Source organism: Heptranchias perlo, chromosome 29, assembly GCF_035084215.1.
Source record: "Heptranchias perlo isolate sHepPer1 chromosome 29, sHepPer1.hap1, whole genome shotgun sequence".
In the NCBI taxonomy this organism is placed as follows: Eukaryota; Metazoa; Chordata; class Chondrichthyes; order Hexanchiformes; family Hexanchidae; genus Heptranchias; species Heptranchias perlo.
In genome coordinates this window covers 18,163,402-18,183,833 of record NC_090353.1, presented here as the reverse complement: position 1 = coordinate 18,183,833, position 20,432 = coordinate 18,163,402, and the positions used below count along the sequence as shown (strand labels likewise).

General features: G+C 48.0%; 1 protein-coding gene across 1 annotated transcript; it reads right to left on the bottom strand.

The window, feature by feature from the left end:
* Nucleotides 1–607: 607 nt before the first annotated feature.
* Nucleotides 608–14,285, bottom strand: ccl25b (chemokine (C-C motif) ligand 25b). Its single transcript, XM_067968687.1, has 5 exons — nucleotides 14,195–14,285; nucleotides 11,749–11,847; nucleotides 3,957–4,077; nucleotides 2,468–2,615; nucleotides 608–1,616 (listed from the first exon to the last, which is right to left on the bottom strand). The coding sequence occupies exons 2-5, from the start codon at nucleotides 11,810–11,812 to the stop codon at nucleotides 1,611–1,613; spliced, it is 339 nt and encodes a 112-aa protein (XP_067824788.1). The 5' UTR covers nucleotides 11,813–11,847; nucleotides 14,195–14,285; the 3' UTR covers nucleotides 608–1,610.
* Nucleotides 14,286–20,432: the final 6,147 nt, after the last annotated feature.

Sequence of the window (20,432 nt, the reverse complement as noted above, 5' to 3'; positions counted from 1 at the left end):
TACCATAACTTAATGGCCCAGAAATTACAACAGGATTGCACCTGCTAGTGGCAATTTGTTTTTTGACCAGGATGTACTGGATGGTATCCAGTGTAATGAATATACAATAATGTAAAATGTGCTCTCTTGTCTTCCAGCTACTTAAAAAGCAGATAGTGGAAATGGTTGGATATAGGAATGGACCTGATTTTTAAAATTTAAGATATCCTTTAATGCAGATAGGGGAGTAATGTGAGACTGGGGAGAATTCAGACTCTAGACAGGGGCAACAGTAATGCAGAGCTAATGAGAATAAACAGTAATCCAGGGCTGGGGAGAGGCAAAGCAGCAGCAATGCAGGAAATGGCAAGATGCAGCAGTGATGTAGGGCTAGGGAGAGCCAGCAGTGATCTAAGGCAGGGCAGAGCCAGCAGTGATGGAAAGTTGGCTAAAGCTAGAGCTGAAATTACAATAGCCCATGTCCTGCTACACTTTCAATATTTTGACATGTCAAAAACTTTGTATTCAAGCCCATTTTTGATTTGTCAGGTTTTCTGGGCTGTCAGCTTTTGCAAGTTTTCTAGATTGGCATGAATGGAGTCAAGATGGAGCATTGGATAGAGTTTGGATAAAACAATAGAAATTTATTGAAGCATAGAAATTATCTCAACAATGTACATCATCAGGCCTATTTCAGCAGCCACACTCTGCATAAAGCTTTGTTAAACAATCAGAATCAAACAATCATTGTGATACAGAAACTAGACAAGACTCCAAAAATTATATTTCACTTATTGCCTACAGGGTGGGGCCCTGGCTCACACTGTAGTCCACTGAAAGCTGCAGCAACAAACTCTGGACTGACTCCTGGTTGAAACTGAAAGGGGAAGGCTGAGTCTGTAATTGTCGTCTCTGTTATAGTCAAGAAGATGTTCCTCTCGGGAAGCCTGTCAGACAATGAGGAAGATGACTTCTCCACGACTCAAAATACAACCCATAAAAATGTGAAACATTTTGTCTCCATGAAGTTTGTTTGCTGGACCAGATCAGTCATGATCTGATGGAATGGCGGAACAGGCATGAGGGGCTGAATGATCTACTCCTGTTCCTATGTTCCTTTCTATGGACAAAATGCAAGTCTTTCTTTCTCACTTTGGATACCAGTGACATCTGGATTTGTGTCTGCTACCTTCCTAACTTGACAAAAATATTAATTCGTTAAGTATATTGTTAAGTAAATATTGAGTGAACTGTATAAGTAAACCAGCTAACAAAAATGAAAATAACATTGCTCAGAATACAGCCAAGAGATCACAGCGAAGCTGGTTGCAGTTAAGCATAATGATAGGATTGCCAATTTAATGATGATGATCAAGGTATGTAATGATTCAATGGCAATAGCATGGCTGGCGTTGTGGTGTCCTACAGCACCTCTTGTATTATCCTCTCCATTCAGGGGGCTTCTCGTTATGTTTCAGCTGTTGTAAGTGTTGACTGCTCTCAATACAGCCATGTAGAATCCGCTTCAGCAAAGCTTGTCTCTATTCACAGATGAGTTGCTGGGAAGGAGCGGCCTTAGACCGGGGAGGGTCATCCGATAGTTACCCTCCTCTGTGCTGCTCACAGCTCAGTTAATGCTGAAAAATGCAAGGTGAGTTGATTTTCAGGTGCTTAATGTAACATCATCTGCACACAATGGGGGAAGGAGCAGCAACTCATACTGGGATCTACTCCATATGGATAGAACAGTCAAAATTGATACTCACTATCAGTTTTCATTTTGATAATAAGCTACAATGGGGTACCAGATTATTGCATTAGCAGCAAATCCATAAGGAAGTCAAATATCCCTCTTTGACAGCCCGGGTCCCTCAGCACCGAGGCTCAATTCCCACATGGTGCTGGGTCACAGCAGCATTCGCTGGATTTTCCGGCATGTTGGGGCTGGTGGGTGCCCTAAACGTGCTCTTAGTGGCATGGACATGTGGCCAGGATATAACCCCAGGCTGACCCCACATTCTCCAGCAGGATCAGTGCCATAGATGACCAGCAGTTGCTTCCCAGCACTTGTCAGGATGCAACCCCCACCCCCCACCCCGCCCCCGGTGGATTTGCACTGGGAGATCACCTGGGAGAGTTACTAGGGCCTTTTGGTCTTTTACGTTGGATTCCAGGACGCCAAGTCCGTGAGCCACCTCCCGCCATTTAAGCTGTTTGAGCTGGTTTCCATAGACTGGCAGCAGGTCCTGAGTCTACAGGTCTACTGCCAGGCTACGGGCACTGGATTCAGAGACTGCAACTTCAAAGAAGAACAATATAAAAGTGGTTAGTGAGTCCGACAGTGCGTGTGAGTTGGATTAACACCACTCGAGATACAGTCGGTAACACAGGGTGCTGGGCAGGAGGAGTCAGTGAGTCTGACATTGTGCGTGAACTGGATTAACATCTTTCGAGATTTGGCCCGTCTCCCGTGCCTGTTATCACTTACCTTCCGCCGCCTTCTGCAGGATGCGGAATGGCCCAGGCATCTTCTTGTCCTTTCTTTTTTATTTTTTTTCATTTTCAATGAATTAATGTAGTTTTTGACCCACGTCTCATTCGGGTTCACACAAATGGTCACACGATTCAATGTAAGGCTACAGAAATGGGGAAAGATTGATAAGATCAACACCATGACATATTGTAGCATAGAATTACTGTCTGACGGGGTCGGGACTGGGGGGAGCCACAGTCTGACACAAGGCGGGGGGGGGGCACAGTCTGATATAGGAGGCACAGTCTTACACAGGGGACACAGTCTGACACAAGTGGTGTCAGTCTGACACGGAAGGGGGGGGGCGGAGCATAGTCTGACACAAAGGAGTCACAGTCTGACACAGGGGGCCCCGTCTGACAAGGGGGCACAGTCTGATACAGGGATACAGTCTGACACAGCGATACAGTCTGACTCAAGGGGGTACAGTCTGACACACAGTGGGGGGGGGCACAGTCTGACACACAGTGGGGGGGGGCACAGTCTGACACACAGTGGGGGCACAGTCTGACATGGAAGGAGGCAGTCTGACATGGACTATGGTGTGAGACAAGTGGCTACAGTCTGACACAGGAGCTATACTCTGCCTTGGGTCTTATCATGTTTCCGGATTTTTTGACTGTTTTTCCGCAGAAAAGATTTGGCGAAAGAGTTGCAGTACTTGCAATATTGTGTTCTTAAAGCAAAGCGTACTCACACAAGTTTAGGAAAATAATGTTGGTGAATATTCGTGTAAGTGTAATGGGTTTGTGGCACTTTCCTGGTGTAAGTGTACGGGGCTGGGGCACTATGCTAGTATAAGTGTACTAGTTTGAGGCACTATCCTGGTGTAAGTGTGCTGGGATTGGAAATTATGCTGGTGTAAGTTTGCGGGGAGTGGGCACTATCCTGGTGGAAGTATGCAGAGAGTGAGGCAATGTCTTGGTGTAAGTGCACGGGGACTGGGGCACTTTCATGGTGTAAGCATGCAGGGAGTGGGGCACTATCCTGTTTTAAGTGTGCTGGGTGTGTGGCACTATCCTGGTGTAAAAGAGCGTGGAGTGGGGCAATATCTTAGTGTAAATGTGCTTGGAGTGGGGCACTATCCTGGTGTAAATGAGCAGGGTGTGGGGCACTATCCTGGTGTAAGTGTGCTGGGAGTGGGGCATTATCCTGGTGCAAGTGTGCAGGGTGTGAGGCACTATCCTGGTGTAAGTGTGCTTGGAGTGGGGCACTGTCCTGGTGTGAATAAGCAGGGGCTGGGGCACCTTCCTAGTGTAAGTGCGTTGGGAGTGAGGCACTATCCTGGTGTAAGTGTGCTTGGAGTGGGACACTATCCTGGCATAAGTGTGCAGGGAGTGGAGCACTATCCTTGTGTAAGTGTGTTGGGAGTGAGGCACTGTCCTGGTGTAAATAAGCGGGGGCTGGAGCACTATCTTGTATATAACTGTAGACTTGTACTTACACTATCGCAGGTAAGTTGCAGCCTCCACCTGTGTTCTGCACTCGATAACTAAGGATGTATTTCTGGATATTCTTAGGGTGTTTTACACGGAAATACGACAAGCAGCAGTCTTCATACGAGCCTTTTGGGAAAGAAAAGACATAATCTGGTCAAGTAAGATCAATAGCTTCCGACTCTTGGGTCAGCTTGAGGCTCCAACACTGTCCTTTCCCAATGGCAACACAGCAATGTGGTTTTTATGTAGTCCTGTTTAACATGATTGTGAGAGGGTACTGCTTCTTATAATTTTTGTTTACTTCCCCGTATTTTTCCTCCTAATTTTACAGCCCCTCCCTCTCTCCTGAAGATGGTGATGTGTGGTGGGAGAGGTTTCATGGTTGCTGGCAGCTCTCTGGCTATCCTTCATGTATGAACCTGGGCAGTCAATGTCAGCAGGTCGTTCAACCATGGGGAACATCACATTTGAGCCCGATCCTGTGCTTTTTGTGACATTTCCTAGCAGGGCTGACTGGGTAGCCATCCAGGCAGGACCCTTCTGTTGTTTCCCCCCCCCCACACTTTTCTAAAGCAGCGACACTGAAGCTGTTTGCAAAGTCTCTGCCAAAGACACTGGCTGAGATCAGCTGACTCAAGAAAGTTGGGAAAAGCTGGACCTCAGGATGTAAATTGAAATCAGTGAGAAATAGTTTTAAAACTGATGAAGTCATTCAGACCCCGACGACATTTTAACCGGCAGTGGCAAGGTCCGTGGTAGCCTTCCAGGGAAACTCGGCGCCGAGGATCAGAAGGCCCACGAGAGGGTGGCAAAGGTAAGGCAACTTGAGAAAGAAAGAAGACAGACTTGCATTTATATAGCGCTTTTCACGTCCTCATGACGTCCCAAAGCGCTTTACAGCCAATGAAGTATTTTTGAAGTGTAGTCACTGTTGTAATGTAGGAAACAAGGCAGCCAATTTGCGCACAGCAAGCTCCCACAAACAGCAATTTGATAATGACCAGATAATCTGTTTTAATGATGTTGGTTGAGGGATAAATATTGGCCAGGACACCGGGGATAACTCCCTTGTTCTTCAAAATAGTGCCATGGGATCTTTTATGTCCACCTGGGAGGGCATACGTGGACCAAAAGTAACAGGAATGCTCCTCTAGCCCTCACAAGAAATCCTGGGTCTTCCCCTGTCCCAGGATTCTTGCGAGCACCACCCCCCACCCCCTCTAGACTTATCTTTGCTGGGAGGATGATCCCGCAGGTCTCCGGCAGTGGGCTTCTGCCATGCTCACCCGCTCTCACCTGTCAACGTCACATCATTGATGCCTGATACAGGCGAGAGTTGGGTGCAACTTATTTAAATGAGGCCTGGGAGTTAAAATTACGTGGGCCTCCCATCGGTTAGCTAGTGCCAGCCTGACACTCACCCCACTGGTCCCATGCTTGCTCTGGGTTAATGGGGGCGGGGGGGGGGGCGTGAGTCTGCTCAGCACTATGTTTATGGGCACAGATGCTGTATTCATTGTGATGGATAGCTTTCATCAGGACCTGAAATACTCATGATCATGCAAAACACAAGCGTTTTTCAATCAATGCAGAATAATAGGCAGCTTGAAGTTGTTTATCAACAGGCAGTGGTGGTTTGTAGTTAAACTCCCCACTATCGCAGTGAGTTGCACATAGGTAGGTGGAAAAGTATCAGCTCCTGCATATTGAACAAGTTGAACTTTAACAATGGTGATCATATGGTGGGTCTCAAGTAATATAATTGTTCTCATGTAATGTTCAATTTTAACCATGGAAAGTCTAGCATTGGTAATATGTGGGCTGGCACCAGAAAAGAATAGTCACAAAAGCTGCCGGATTCCGACAGGTTCACTAATGTTCTTCAGGAAGGGAGCCTGCTACCCAAACCCAGTCTGGCTTACCTGTGGCTCCAGTCCCACACTTCATGGTTGACTCTAAAAGCCCCCAGGGCAACTAGTGATGGGCAATAAATGTTGCCATGCCAGCATTGCCCATATCCCAGAAACAAATAAAAGAATTGAGAAGGATATATTAGCATTGTGGGGACCGTTTCCAGTTCTCTTATACACGTACTGGATTACTTAATACTTTGCCTGCATTATTTTTGTTTATGAATTATTTTTAATTGCAAATAAATAAGATCAACAGTTACAAAGTGGTCTACTGCTGATAAATTTTCATATCTTTTCATTCCTTTGAAAATAGTGCTGTCAATCAATTAAGATCAAAGGGACAATCACTTCGACATTTACAACATCAACTCACAATAACAGGAAGACAATCCAGTGGAATGCCAATGAGATGTTGAATACACACAAGGGCAGATCTGCAGTAATGCCACTTCCCCACCAGAGGCGACATTGAGCACACAGTACACCTGTCCAAAGGTGGGTGAGCAGACTGAGAAGCAAATGACAGGAATACGTACTGTGGTGTACCTCCAATCATTTGCACCATAGCAACACTGGGAGTTCAGGGTTGCAAAGATAATGAAGCGGGGGAATTTAACCTTTAGAAGGTCATCTTATCTAGTGCAATTGATTGCAGAGTGATTGATGACACTAGGCAAAGTGGGAGATTTAAATTGTTTTTTTAAAATCCTACATTGTATGGGATCTAAAATCTAAGAGCCCTGCACCTGCTCAAACCCTAAACAGTATACAATACAATTCAGGTTACGCCCAAATAAACCTTTATCTTAACTAATTCTTTAATCTGCCCTTTCTCACAGCCAGACTTCCATTTTGAAACTGCTACTATTGTTTTTAAACCAATAGTCAGAGATTTCAGCCTGCAAGACAAACATCCTATTTTTTTTCACCACACGTGGTTCTGTCTCACGGCCGCTTCGGACTGGCAGTAAACAAAGTGGTGAAACAGTGATTTTCTGTTATAATAAAAGCAGAAAATGCTGGAGAAGCTCAGCAAGTGAGGCAGCATCTGTGGCGAAAGAAACAGAGTTAACGTTTCAGGTCGAAGACCTTTCATCAGAAGATGTTAAAAGAGTTAAAGTTTTTGAGCAAGTAGAGTCAGGGAAAGCGGGGGGGGGGGTGGGGGGGTGGCTGAGGGAGATGGGGGGAGGAAAGAACAAATGGGAAGGTCTGTGATAGGGTAGGGGGCACATGTGATTAAAGGACAAAAGGGATGATGATGCAAGGCAAGGAGGGTGGTAGTGGGACAGGTTACGAGACAAAAGATTGATCAGAATTAGCTGTAAATGGCAGCAGCAGAACCATTACCAGCACTAGCTGACCGAAAAAATGGGAGCAGTGGTTATGATCTGAAGTTATTGAAATCAATGTTGAGTCCGGAAGCTTGTAAAGTGCCTAAACGAAAGATGAGGTGCTGTTCCTCGAGCTTACGTTGAGCTTCATTGGAACAGTGTAAGAGGCCGAGGACAGAGAGGGTCAGAGAGGGAGTGGGAAGGGGAATTAGAATGGCAAGCGACGGCAGGTCAGGGTCACGATTGCGGACAGAGCGGAGGTGTTCAGCAAAGCGATCACCCAGTCTGTGTTTGGTCTCCCCGATGTAGAGGAGACCGCATTATGCAGCGGTTGCAATATAACAAATTGAAAGAAGTACAAGTAAACAGCTGTTTTATCTGGAAGGAGTGTTTGGGAGCCTGGACAGTGGGAAGGGAGGAGGTGAAGGGGCAGGTGTTGCATCTCCTGCGCTCACATGGGAAGGTGCCGTGGGGAGGAGAGTGGGTGTTGGGGGTGATGGAAGAGTGGACCAGGGTGTCGCGGAGGAAGTGGTCCCTTTGCTGTTGTGTCAGGTGGCACTTGATTGACTGATTTTTAAACAAACGTTTGTGTCAGTGCCGAGTTAGTTGGTCAGTTGTTGAAGCAACAGTTGGGGAGCTACAAGCGGCCTTCAGTGCTGCTGGGCTAGGGAGGAGAAAAATCAGCCAGGTGTTTGGGTCTTAATCAATCCTCGCTGGAAGGTGCTCCTGTGTGGATGTCAGATGAGGACAAGCTCAAACTTGCCTAGGCTGTGATGTTTTATTTGGTTAAATAGCCTGCCCACACTAACTGACTAGGCTCACACAAAAGGAATTGTGAGGAATGGCGAACGGAACTGTATCACAGCACAAATAAGTCAGTGCCTTTGGGTGGGAAGAGCAGAAAATCGGAACTAAAGTGATTTTTAAAAAAAGGAACTTCAACATCAAGCCATTTGGATCTAAGCGTAAATTTAAGGTCTCCTTAACCTCTATCAATATCAGCACTATAATGTGAACAGATGGCAGGGGACATATTAGGGCCAATCTAGGCCCCCCTGCTAGGTGCCAGGCAGGCATAGCCTACCCCCCGGGAGCAGGTATGAGAGCCCTACAGGTGCACTCATGCCTCACCAGCAACAGGGCCTGCTGGCTGTTGCTGGAGAACAGCAGCCACGAAGCCCCAAGGCCTGAAGATCCTATTTTTTTTGTCACAGGTGGTTCTGTCTCACGGTTGCTTCAGACTGGCAGCAAACAAAGTGATGAAACAGAAGCTGATTTTCTGCTGTTGGGTCCGCGTCGGGTAGCACTTGATCGACTGATTTTAAACAAACGTTTGCGTCGGTGCTGAGTTAGCTGGTCGTAGTTGGAAGGAGGGAAGAAGAATTTACCGACCTATAGTAACCGTTGATCTTCGGGGTGTTCCCGAGACCTCCGCAGGTCCCGGCACAAGCCCCACTGCCAGCTTTTTGGGGTACACCTCTGGTTGGAGACACCAGAGACGGACGAAGAGGAAAATGAAGCCGAAGGGGTGGAGACGCCTCCTCTTGCCCCATTTGCCTGCCAATGCTGGGCAAGTGCAGGCCCGATACTGCCCTTGGAGGGAGCCCCAAGGAATCCTGGGGCAGCGCAGTGCTGCAGACACCTGTCTGCACCCCCATTTCTTCTTCACTGCGCCAGGGAACGCAGCATTCCCCAGATGCAGCAAAGAAAAGAAATCTACCCACTTCTCCGCTGTTACAGGTGGATGAAATAGCAGACTCCCGACCACTGCCCTTAACTGCAATATTCAATGAATCCCTTCAGTCCACTGACAGGCTTTTCAATGGTCCAAGCAGGAAACCTCAGCCTCACATGCACAGTATATGCTGTGGACACACAACAGTTGCTAACTTCCCCACATCACAAGTGTAAAATCTATGCCCTTCTCGTGTTTCTATTAGAATCATAGAATCAAAGAAAGGTTGCAGCACGGAAGGAAGCCATTCGGCCCACCGAGTCCGCGCCGGCTCTATGCAAGAGCAATCCAGCTAGTCCCATTTTTTTTTATTCGTTCATGGGATGTGGGCGTCGCTGGCAAGGCCAGCATTTATTGCCCATCCCTAATTGCCCTTGAGAAGGTGGTGGTGAGCCGCCTTCTTGAAACACTGCAGTCCGTGTGGTGAAGGTTCTCCCACAGTGCTATTAGGTAGGGAGTTCCAGGATTTTGACCCAGCGACGATGAAGGAACGGTGATAAATTTCCAAGTCGGGATGGTGCGTGACTTGGAGGGGAATATGCTGATGGTGTTGTTCCATTGTGCCTGCTGCCCTTGTCCTTATAGATACCAGAGGTCGCGGGTTTTGGAGGTACTGTCGAAGAAGCCTTGGCGAGTTGCTGCAGTGCATCTGTAGATGGTACACACTGCAGCCAGAGTGCGCCAGTGGTAAAGGGAGTGAATGTTTAGGGTGGTGGATGGGGTGCCAATCAAGCGGGCTGTTTTGTCCTGGATGGTGTTGAGCTTCTCGAGTGTTGTTGGAGCTGCACTCATCCAGGCAAGTGGAGAGTATTCCATCACTCTCCTGACTTGTGCCTTGTAGATGATGGAAAGGCTTTGGGGAGTCATGAGGTGAGTCACTCACCACAGAATAGTCAGCCTATGACCTGCTCTTGTAGCCACAGTATTTATGTGGCTGGTCCAATTAAGTTTCTGGTCAATGGTGACCCCCAGGATGTTGATGGTGAGGGATTCGGCGATGGTAATGCCGTTAAATGTCAAGAGGTGGTGGTTAGACTCTCTCTTGTTGGAGATGTTCATTGCCTGGCAGCTGTCTGGCGCGAATGTTACTTGCCACTTATCAGCCCAAGCCTGGATGTTGTCCAGGTCTTGCTGCATGCGGACACGGACTGCTTCAATAGCTGAGGGGTTGCAAATGGAACTGAACACTGTGCAATCATCAGCGAACATACTCTTTTCTGACCTTATGATGGAGGGAAGGTCATTGATGAAGCAGCTGAAGATGGTTGGGCCTCGGACACTGCCCTGAGGAACTCCTGCAGGAATGTCCTGGGGCTGAGATGATTGGCCTCCAACAACCACTACCATCTTCCTTTGTGCTCGGTATGACACCAGCCATTGGAGAGTTTTTCCCCTGATTCCCATTGACTTCAATTTTACTGGGGCTCCTTGGTGCCACACTCGGTCAAATGCTGCCTTGATGTCAAGGGCAGTCACTCTCGCCTCACCTCTGGAATTCAGCTCTTTTGTCCATGTTTGGACCAAGGCTGTAATGAGGTCTGGAGCCGAGTGGTCCTGGCGGAACCCAAACCGAGCATGGTTATTGGTGAGTAAGTGTCGCTTGAAAGCACTGTTGACGACACTGTCCAGCACTTTGCTGATGATTGAGTGTATACTGATGGGGCGGTAATTGGCTGAATTGGATTTCTCTGCCCTATCCCTGCGGCCCTGCAAATTTTTTCCTTTCGAGTACTTATCCAGTTCCCTTTTGAAGGCCATGATTGAATCTGCCTCCCCCACCCCCTCGGGCAGTGCATTCCGATCCTAAACACTCGCTGTGTAAAAAAGTTTTTCCTCATGTTACCTTTGGTTCTTTTGCCAATCACCTTAAATCTATGATTCTTGACCCTTCTGCCAATGGGAACAGTTTCTCTATCTACTCTGTCTAGACCCTTCATGATTTTGAATACCTCTATCAAATCTCCTCGCAACCTTTTCTGTTCCAAGGAGAACAACCAAGCTTCTACAGTCTATCCACGTAACTAAAGTCCCTCATCCCTGAAATCATTCTAGTAAATCTCTTCTGCACCCTCCCTAAGGCCTTCACATCTTTCCTAAAGTGCAGTGCCCAGAACTGGACACAATACTCCAGTTGTGGCCAAACCAGTGTTTTATAAAGGTCATCATAACCTCCATACCTTTTACTCTATGCCTCTATTTAAACAGCCCAGAATCCCGTATGCTTTTTTAACCACTTTCTCAACCTGCCCTGCCAACTTCAACGATTTGTGTACATATACCCCCAGATCTCTCTATTCCTGTACCCCTTTTAGAATTGTGCCCTCTAGTTTATATTGCCTCTCCTCGTTCTTCCTACCAAAATGTATCACTTTGTAATTTTCTGAGTTAAATTTCATCTGCCACGTATCCGCCCATACCACCAGCCTGTCTATATCCTCTTGAAGTCTATCACTATCCTCCTCACTGTTCACTACACTTCCAAGTTTTGTGTCATCTGCAAATTTTGAAATTGTGCCTTGTACACCCAAGTCCAAGTCATTGATATATATTAAGAAAAGCAGTGGTCCCAGCACCGACCCCTGGGGAACACCACTGTACACCTCCCTCCAGTCCAAAAAACAACCGTTCACCACTACTCTCTGTTTCCTGTCACTTAGCTAATTCTGTATCCATGTTGCTACTGCCCCCTTTTTTCCATGGGCCGCAATCTTGATGACAAGCCTACCATGCGGCACTTTATCAAACGTCTTTTGCAAGTCCATATGCACCATTGAAGAGGGAATCCTCTCTGAGTAGTAGTTAACACGTGTGCGCTCACCTTGAGAAGCGCTCAGGTAGAAGAAGGTCGCCATCAGGACTAGGGTGAGTAGCTGGAACCTCATTCTGCCCCTACGTGTGAATCCACAGCAACCAGCAACTAGATGGAGAAAGACAACTCTCACTTTCTGTTAACAGACAGAATCACTCCCTGACTCTCTGCATCGATCCACTATTATCTCCTCTCTATTTCCTCTTTGTCCTGTGGCACGCATCATAGCCCTGCAGACAGGGTGGAGAGGAAACCTGTTGGTTCTCTGCAATTGCCCAGTCAACGCTTACCCCTCATTTCCTTCCTTTACTGTGAGAAGGTGACTGCATCTCCCAGCAGCATTACTAAGACCCTATGGTCACTGTGTGGTGGGGGGGTTGTTCTCTCACTCTATGCTGGAATAGTTTGTGGTACCCAGTGACACTATCACAACCTATCGATCCTATCAGTATCAACACTCCATGCTCTGCAATCCAAGTTCAGGCACAGCCCCTCGTGCAGGGGACGGGAGTGAGGAGCTGAATTCCAACTTTGATCTCCCGCTCCTCAGCTGAGATATCCATAGAGCTGACTGTTCAAAGGTGACTGGGTGCGGCACTCTCGAAGCATTGCCTTGCACACAGACTGTGCCGAGGGTGCTGCTTTGTTCACTATCGGCAGAGCTCAGAGTTTACACAACATAGTGCTGTGAATCAGCTGGTAGTTCTTTATAGATCGGAGTTAAAAATGTTTATTTTGATTCAAAAATATTAATAGGAATATTAAATCATCAGAGTTTCTCAGAGGGTGCAGAGCGGCGTATGTCACACTCACAGGGAGCAGACTACGTCACACTCATAGGGAGCATGAGAATGTCACACTCACAGGGAGCGGAATATGTCACACTCACAGAGTGTGTAATACATCACATTCATAAGGAGCAGAGTATGTCACACTCAGAGCATGGAAAATATTACACTCACAGGGAGCAGAATATCTCACAGGGAGCAGAGAATCTCCCGCTCACAGGGAGCAGAGAATCTCTCGCTCACAGGGAGCGGAATAGGTCACGCTCACAGGGAGCGGGGAATCTCTCGCTCACAGGGAGCGGGGAATCTCTCGCTCACACGGAGCGGAATAGGTCGCGCTCACAGGGAGCGGAATAGGTCACAGGGAGCAGAGAATCTCCCGCTCACAGGGAGCGGAATAGGTCGCGCTCACAGGGAGCGGAGAATCTCTCGCTCGCAGGGAGCGGAATAGCTCGCGCTCGCAGGGAGCGGAATAGCTCGCGCTCGCAGGGAGCGGAGAATCTCGCGCTCGCAGGGAGCGGAGAATCTCTCGCTCGCAGGGAGCGGAGAATCTCTCGCTCGCAGGGAGCGGAGAATCTCTCGCTCGCAGGGAGCGGAGAATCTCTCGCTCGCAGGGAGCGGAGAATCTCTCGCTCGCAGGGAGCGGAGAATCTCTCGCTCGCAGGGAGCGGAATAGCTCGCGCTCGCAGGGAGCGGAATAGCTCGCGCTCGCAGGGAGCGGAGAATCTCGCGCTCGCAGGGAGCGGAATAGCTCGCGCTCGCAGGGAGCGGAGAATCTCGCGCTCGCAGGGAGCGGAATAGCTCGCGCTCGCAGGGAGCGGAATAGGTCGCGCTCGCAGGGAGCGGAATAGCTCGCGCTCGCAGGGAGCGGAATAGCTCGCGCTCGCAGGGAGCGGAATAGGTCGCGCTCGCAGGGAGCGGAATAGGTCGCGCTCGCAGGGAGCGGAGAATCTCTCGCTCGCAGGGAGCGGAGAATCTCTCGCTCGCAGGGAGCGGAGAATCTCTCGCTCGCAGGGAGCGGAGAATCTCTCGCTCGCAGGGAGCGGAGAATCTCTCGCTCGCAGGGAGCGGAGAATCTCTCGCTCGCAGGGAGCGGAGAATCTCTCGCTCGCAGGGAGCGGAGAATCTCTCGCTCGCAGGGAGCGGAGAATCTCTCGCTCGCAGGGAGCGGAGAATCTCTCGCTCGCAGGGAGCGGAGAATCTCTCGCTCGCAGGGAGCGGAGAATCTCTCGCTCGCAGGGAGCGGAGAATCTCTGGCTCGCAGGGAGCGGAGAATCTCTGGCTCGCAGGGAGCGGAGAATCTCTCGCTCGCAGGGAGCGGAGAATCTCTCGCTCGCAGGGAGCGGAGAATCTCTCGCTCGCAGGGAGCGGAGAATCTCTCGCTCGCAGGGAGCGGAATAGCTCGCGCTCATGGAGTGGAATATGCCACACTCACGGGGACTGAAATAAGCCACACTTACAATGAATGATATCTCATTCATAAAGTGGAATAATCCACACTCACAGGGAACGGTGTATGTCACACTTACAGGGAATGGAACATGCCACATTAAAAGGGAGTGAAGCATAGAACCTTTGAACAGTTGCCTATTAAATCACTGGCACATTACTCACAATTGTGAGAACTTTTTTTATTTTTATTAAGTAACATAAAATTTTTCACTTACATTGCAACGTGGTTCCTTCTCTCTCGCTCTCATTTACCGAGAACACTTAAGAATCACTCAGACACATTAACCTTTCCTTTTATAAATCTCAGTTGCCCCTCCCTTACAGCTTTCTGAGAAACTGCTGACAGATATTTGGCAGCTGACACACCTTTCCATACTCTGGCTTTTATTGCAAGGGTTGCTGCAGAATGAAGACTTTTACCAAGTATGAGATTCCCAAACAAAGCCATTGGGCAGCATTACAGGGCAGCCAAGCGAGGCCCAGTCCATTAACTGCAGATGCTGGGGTGTGCTCAGCAGGTATAAGTGACAGGTAACCAGATACAGCTGGAAACAGATCCCTGACCCACTCAATAAACAGACACCTGTTTTAAATAGTCACTTGCTATTTAATCCAATCACTGGAATCTGAAATCTAAATTTGGACTAAACCCCGTCTCACTAATCTACTCAGATCCTGCTCCAGCCCCCGGTCATCTAGACCAGAGCTAATCATTTTGCACAGTGACACTGCCCCTTTAGTGAGTGTGCGTCACTGTGCGCGTGTATATATGTGAGTGTGTGTTACTATAAGTGTTCTTGTTTGTGCATACGTGTGTGTCAGGGTTTACTGCTTGGTGTCCAGGCTTTGCGGCGGAGGTGCGAAAGGTGAAGGCCCCAAAATGCAGTGAGTTGCACCGCATTTAGGCCGATGGGAAATGAGTTGCTCCTTCCAATGGAATGAAGGGCTGTTTGCACCAGAATTTCGTGGGTCAGCTCACGAGTTACTCTCCCTTTTTATCCTCGGGCACCAGCACACTCTTCACCCTCTAAAAGTAACAGCTGAATAACTAACCCTCCACAATGCACTCTTGGCATCTTACAGCATGGCTTTTTATCTCCCCTAACATCAATTACTTGCATATACAACCCTAAGACCCCTTCCTCCAATTTATAGGGTGATATCATGACATTTCTTGCTTCACCTGTCCCATGTCACTTGACATACATGCCACAATTTCTAGCCTTTACCTAGTTTACTCAATATTTTTGCAGAAGAAAATGGCGCACATTGTCCGTTAGAGACCAGAGACCAGAGGGGGCATCGCCAATCTGAATCACCTTGTGCCCTAGGCAGGCCTTGGAGCTCATGGAGAGGGAATCTGCTCTTTCCATGGGAGAGGGTGAGGTCAGGGACTTAGTGCTGGCGCCAGGTTAGTGTCTGAACATTTCTGTGAGTCGTCTTGTGAAGAACCACCCTCGGGGTGCACGTACATAAATCTTTGAAGGTGGCAGGACAATTTGAGAAGGCTGTTAAAAAGCATATGGGATCCTGGGTTTTATTAATAGAGACATAGAGTACAAAAGCAAGGAAGTTATGCTAAACCTTTATAAAACACTGGTTAGGCCTCAGCTGGAATATTGTGTTCAATTCTGGGCACCACATTTTAGGAAGGATGTCAAAGCCTTAGAGAGGGTGCAGAAGAGATTTACTAGAATGGTGCCAGGGATGAGGGACGTCAGTTATGTGGAGAGAATCAAGAAGCTGGGGTTGTTCTCCTTAAAACAGAGAAGGTTACGGGTAGATTTGATAGAGGTGTTCAAAATCGTCAACGATTTTGACAGAGTAAATAAGGAGAAACTGTTTCCAGTGGCCGACGGTTTGGTAACCAGAGGACACAGATTTAAAGTGACATGAGGAAACATTTTTTTTACGCAGTGAGTTGTAATGATCTGGAATGCACAGCTTGAAAGGTCGGTGGAAGCAGATTCAATAGTAACTTTCAAATGAGAATTGGATAAATACTTGAAGGGAAATGGAGAAAGAGCAGGGGAACGAGGCTAAATTGGTAGATCTTTCAAAGAGCCGTCACAGGCACGATGGGCTGAATGGCCTCCTCCTGTGCTGTACCTACTATAAAAAAAATCACACAGCCACAAGCTTCCACCCATTTGCTCTCTCCTTAATCCCAAGTGGGTAATGCTCAACTATTCTTAGCTTCTACCCTCCTTTCCTGAACATCCATCACAGCAGAAGAGACACAAGAGTCACTGCCCCTTTAGTGAGCATGTGTGTCTGTGTATGTGAGTATGTGTTACATGATAATGATGAGGAGAAGGAGGAACAGAAACAGAGACGCAACTACTTCCTTGTGAACTATGATGATAGTGATGAAGACGAGGAGGATGATGATGAAGAAAATGGAGATGCAGACTCAAGTCCACCGATGAGTTCCTGCAGAGACCTCTTGCTCTTGCCCATCATAAGGTCAGAAATGGGGATGTTCGCTGATGACTGCACAGTGTTCAGTTCCATTCGCAACCCCTCAAATAATGAAGCAGTCCGAGCCCGCATGCAGCAAGACCTGGACAACATCCAGGCTTGGGCTCATAAGTGGCAAGTAACATTCGCGCCAGATAAGTGCCAGGCAATGACCATCTCCAACAAGAGAGTGTCTAACCACCTCCCCCTGACATTCAATGGCATTACCATCGCCGAATCCCCCACCATCAACATCCTGGGGGTCACCATTGACCAGAAACTTAACTGGACCAGCCATATAAATACTGTGGCTACGAGAGCAGGTCAGAGGCTGGGTATTCTGCGGCGAGTGACTCAACTCCTGACTCCCCAAAGCCTTTCCACCATCTACAAGGCACAAGTCAGGAGTGTGATGGCATACTCTCCACTTGCTTGGATGAGTGCAGCTCCAACAACACTCAAGAAGCTCGACACCATCTAAGATAAAGCAGCTTGCTTGATTGGCACCCCATCCACAACCCTAAACATTCACTCCCTTCACCACCGGCGCACTGTGGCTGCAGTGTGACCCATCCACAGGATGCACTGCAGCAACTCGCCAAGGCTTCTTCGACAGCACCTCCCAAACCCGCGACCTCTACCACCTAGAAGGACAAGAGCAGCAGGCACATGGGAACAACACCACCTGCACATTCCCCTCCAAGTCACACACCATCCCGACTTGGAAATATATCGCCGTTCCTTCATCGTCGCTGGGTCAAAATCCTGGAACTCCCTTCCTAACAGCACTGTGGGAGAACCGTCACCACACGGACTGCAGCGGTTCAAGAAGGCGGCTCACCACCACCTTCTCGAGGGCAATTAAGGATGGGCAATAAATGCTGGCCTCGCCAGCGACGCCCACATCCCGTGAACGAATAAAAAAAAATGTTGTTCTTTTGCCCCAATCCCTTTGAACATACCCCTTGCTTCTTCATTGACAGGCACCAGCTCAGATACTTTCATCTGGTGGAATCAGGTAGTGTTCGTGAGGAAGTGGCACTCAGGGATTCACAGAGCACGAGGGATCTGGAGGAATAGGAAGTGGGTGAGGATGTGCCACATTCCCAGTGGAGACTGAGGAGCAGTTGGCCCCTGGCTTTGGAGCTTGGGACCCAGAATTCATGGGTGCTAGCCTGAAATGAAAGATGTTCGAGAAACATCATACCTAAGTGCAGGCTCTGAGGTCAGTCTCTGAAGATGTGCAGCAACTGACAGGTGTGACTCTGGAGTCTGCATCCCCCATTTGTGCCACCATCAGGTAAGTTTTTTCTTCATTGCAGACTTTAATAGAGCTTGTGCCAGCCTCATAATCTGTAACAGATCACACTAACGAAGCAGCCAGAGAGCAGACGGTACCTTATCCTTAATGGAAGCGCAGATTGGGGGTCTGGTGTCAATAGCGGAAAGAATAGACAGCATCCTGTGTACCAGCTTCCAGACCATGGCAGTCGCGATACATACTGCTGTCTCTGGGCTTTCAGGATCTGCTAGCTGCCATTAGACCAGCCACCCCACGGATCAGTGGGGACACAGATCCAGGACCTGGTGGAATGGCAATCTGCTTGATTCTGCCGTTTCTCAGGACAGCAACACCTGTCAGGCCTCCGGCCTTCCCCCTCACAGCACTGGTAGGAGGCAACACCAGGATGCCCAGGAACAAGCTCCAGAGGTGCAGCCAGCAACAGCTCCCTGTCCGGAGCAATCTACCTTGAGAGGAGGACCGCGTCGATCCCATAATCCTTTTGTAGAACATGAGCAGCCAACCACCTCTTGTGATACTGGCCCTCGGGTTGCATCTTGGAAAAACTTTAGAAGAGAAGAACACTTGTTTACACTCGCCAGGAGAAGCTTGCTGTTAGGAAAAAATAGGTTGGCTTGTGCTGACTTTCGACTTTGTTGTATTAAAATGGAAGGTGCACTTATGTCTTCAACAACAACAACCTGTATTTATATAGCGTCTTTAACATAGTAAAACGTCCCAAGGTGCTTCACAGGAGTGTAATCAAACAAAATTTGACACCCAGCCACATAAGGAGATATTAGGACAGGTGACCAAAAGCTTAGTCAAAGAGATAGGTTTTAAGGAGCGTCTTAAAGGAGGAGAGAGAGGTAGAGAGGCAGAAAGGTTTATGGAGGGAATTCCAGAGCTTAGGAAGCTGAAGGCATGGCCTCCAACAGTGGAGCGATTAAAGTTGGATATGCACAAGGGGCCAGATTGGAGGAGTGCAGAGATCTCAGAGGGTTGTAGGGCTGGAGTAGGTTACAGAGATAGGGAAGGGCGAGGCCATGGAGGGATTTGAAAACAAGAATAAGAATTTTAAAATTGAGGCATACCCGGACCAGGAGCCAATCTTGTTCAGTGAGCAGTGGGGTGATGGGCGAACGGGACTTGGTGCGAGGTGGCTTGGTCATCTTTGTTATTCATGGAGGTTGGGATCATACAGAAAAGGGTGCAGTTATTTGCTGCTGGTTATTCAATCAGATAATGGTTGTTAGCTTGGTCATGTGAGAGCAAAGAGGGCTGATATATTTTCATGTTCCAGGATAGGTACTGGATTAAAGGAATGGAACATTATTTGAAGATGGGAGAGAAAGAGTTTATGCACTGGTGTCAAAGATAGACTGTGTTAGAATGGTATAGAAGACCTCAGTGATCAGTTGTGCTCTGCTGCCCTTTGCGGTAATCATTGAGGAGTCCTCTCTGAAGGTCGTTGTGATCCTCTCCTCCATGTACTTCTGCCTCCAGAGCAGGTAGGACCACCTCAACAGCAATGTGGCATGAAACTACCACGAAGTGTGCCAATTAGTAGCTCTCCCATAAACCCCCACTGTTCATCAAAGGGTTCCTGCCATATTGAAATTGATTAATCAGGCAACATATCCCAGGCTCCTCTCTTCAAAATGTCTGCCAAACATTGTTAGTTCTGCTAGGATGCAGAGGTCAACATTCTCCTAACAGTCAAGGACCCCCTTACCCATGTACTGTATACATATGTGCTCTGACAGGTCTTCACACACCCTATTACATCTGGGTACTACATAAATAAAGCACTTTATGCTCAACTAGCACTTCAGCGTCCTAACTAGATTTATTCCGGCTGTTTGTGTTCTGCAATAGCATGAGTTATACACAAAATCTACTAACTACCATCTTGGCCCAAACATGTGAAGATCCAGCTTTACCAGGAGAAGAGCTCAGATTGCCTGGAGCTCCTCAGTGTCTGCGGTTACTGTTTCAACAGGTTGAACAAAACTGGATTTATCTTTAATTTTGGCAATTATTTTGAGTGCGGATGGAGGAATTGCGTTGTGGCTGCCAAGGAATGAAATGTTTTCTTTGTAACCTGGCTTTGTATCCAGAACTCCCAATCATACTCAAAGCCAAGTCTGAGGATGTATTCAATACAACAAAGGGAGAGAGGTTCTACCTGGGCCTCCCCACATTAGGATGGCAAAGGTGAAAGGTGTATAGTACTGAGTGCAATGCTATGCAACATCAGAGAGTAGGGATAAAGGGTACATACTCTGATTGGCGGGATGTGACAAGTGGTGTTCCCCAGGGATCTGTACTGGAGTCTCAGCTTTTCACCATATTTATCAATGCCTTGGATGAAGTTAATGGAGGGATGTAAGGCTCTGAAAATCATAATAGTTTAACAAGTGCAACTTTATAAAATTACACCGTGTACGTGGCAAACATCTTCCAACTTCTCCGACTTCTTTACCCAGACAGTGGTGAGAATGTGGAACTTGCTACCACAAGTAGTTGAGGCAAGTAGCATTGATGCATTTAAGGGGAAGCTAGATAAACACATAAGGAAGAAAGGAATAGAAGGATATGCTGACAGGGTGAGATGAAATAGAGTGGGAGGAGGCTCGTGTGGAGCGTAAACACCGGCATAGACCAGTTGGGCCAAATGGCCTGCTTCTGTGCTATAAATTCTATGTCAT

Bases quoted from the DNA above. Each gene is read 5' to 3' on its own strand.
- ccl25b (XM_067968687.1), bottom strand. From the start codon at position 11,812: ATGAGGTTCCAGCTACTCACCCTAGTCCTGATGGCGACCTTCTTCTAC. The intron at 4,078-11,748 runs GTGAGCGCACAC...CTTTCCCAAAAG, and splicing joins CTACCTGAGCGCTTCTCAAG to GCTCGTATGAAGACTGCTGC. The intron at 2,616-3,956 runs GTAAGTACAAGT...CCATTTCTGTAG, and splicing joins TGCAACTTACCTGCGATAGT to CCTTACATTGAATCGTGTGA.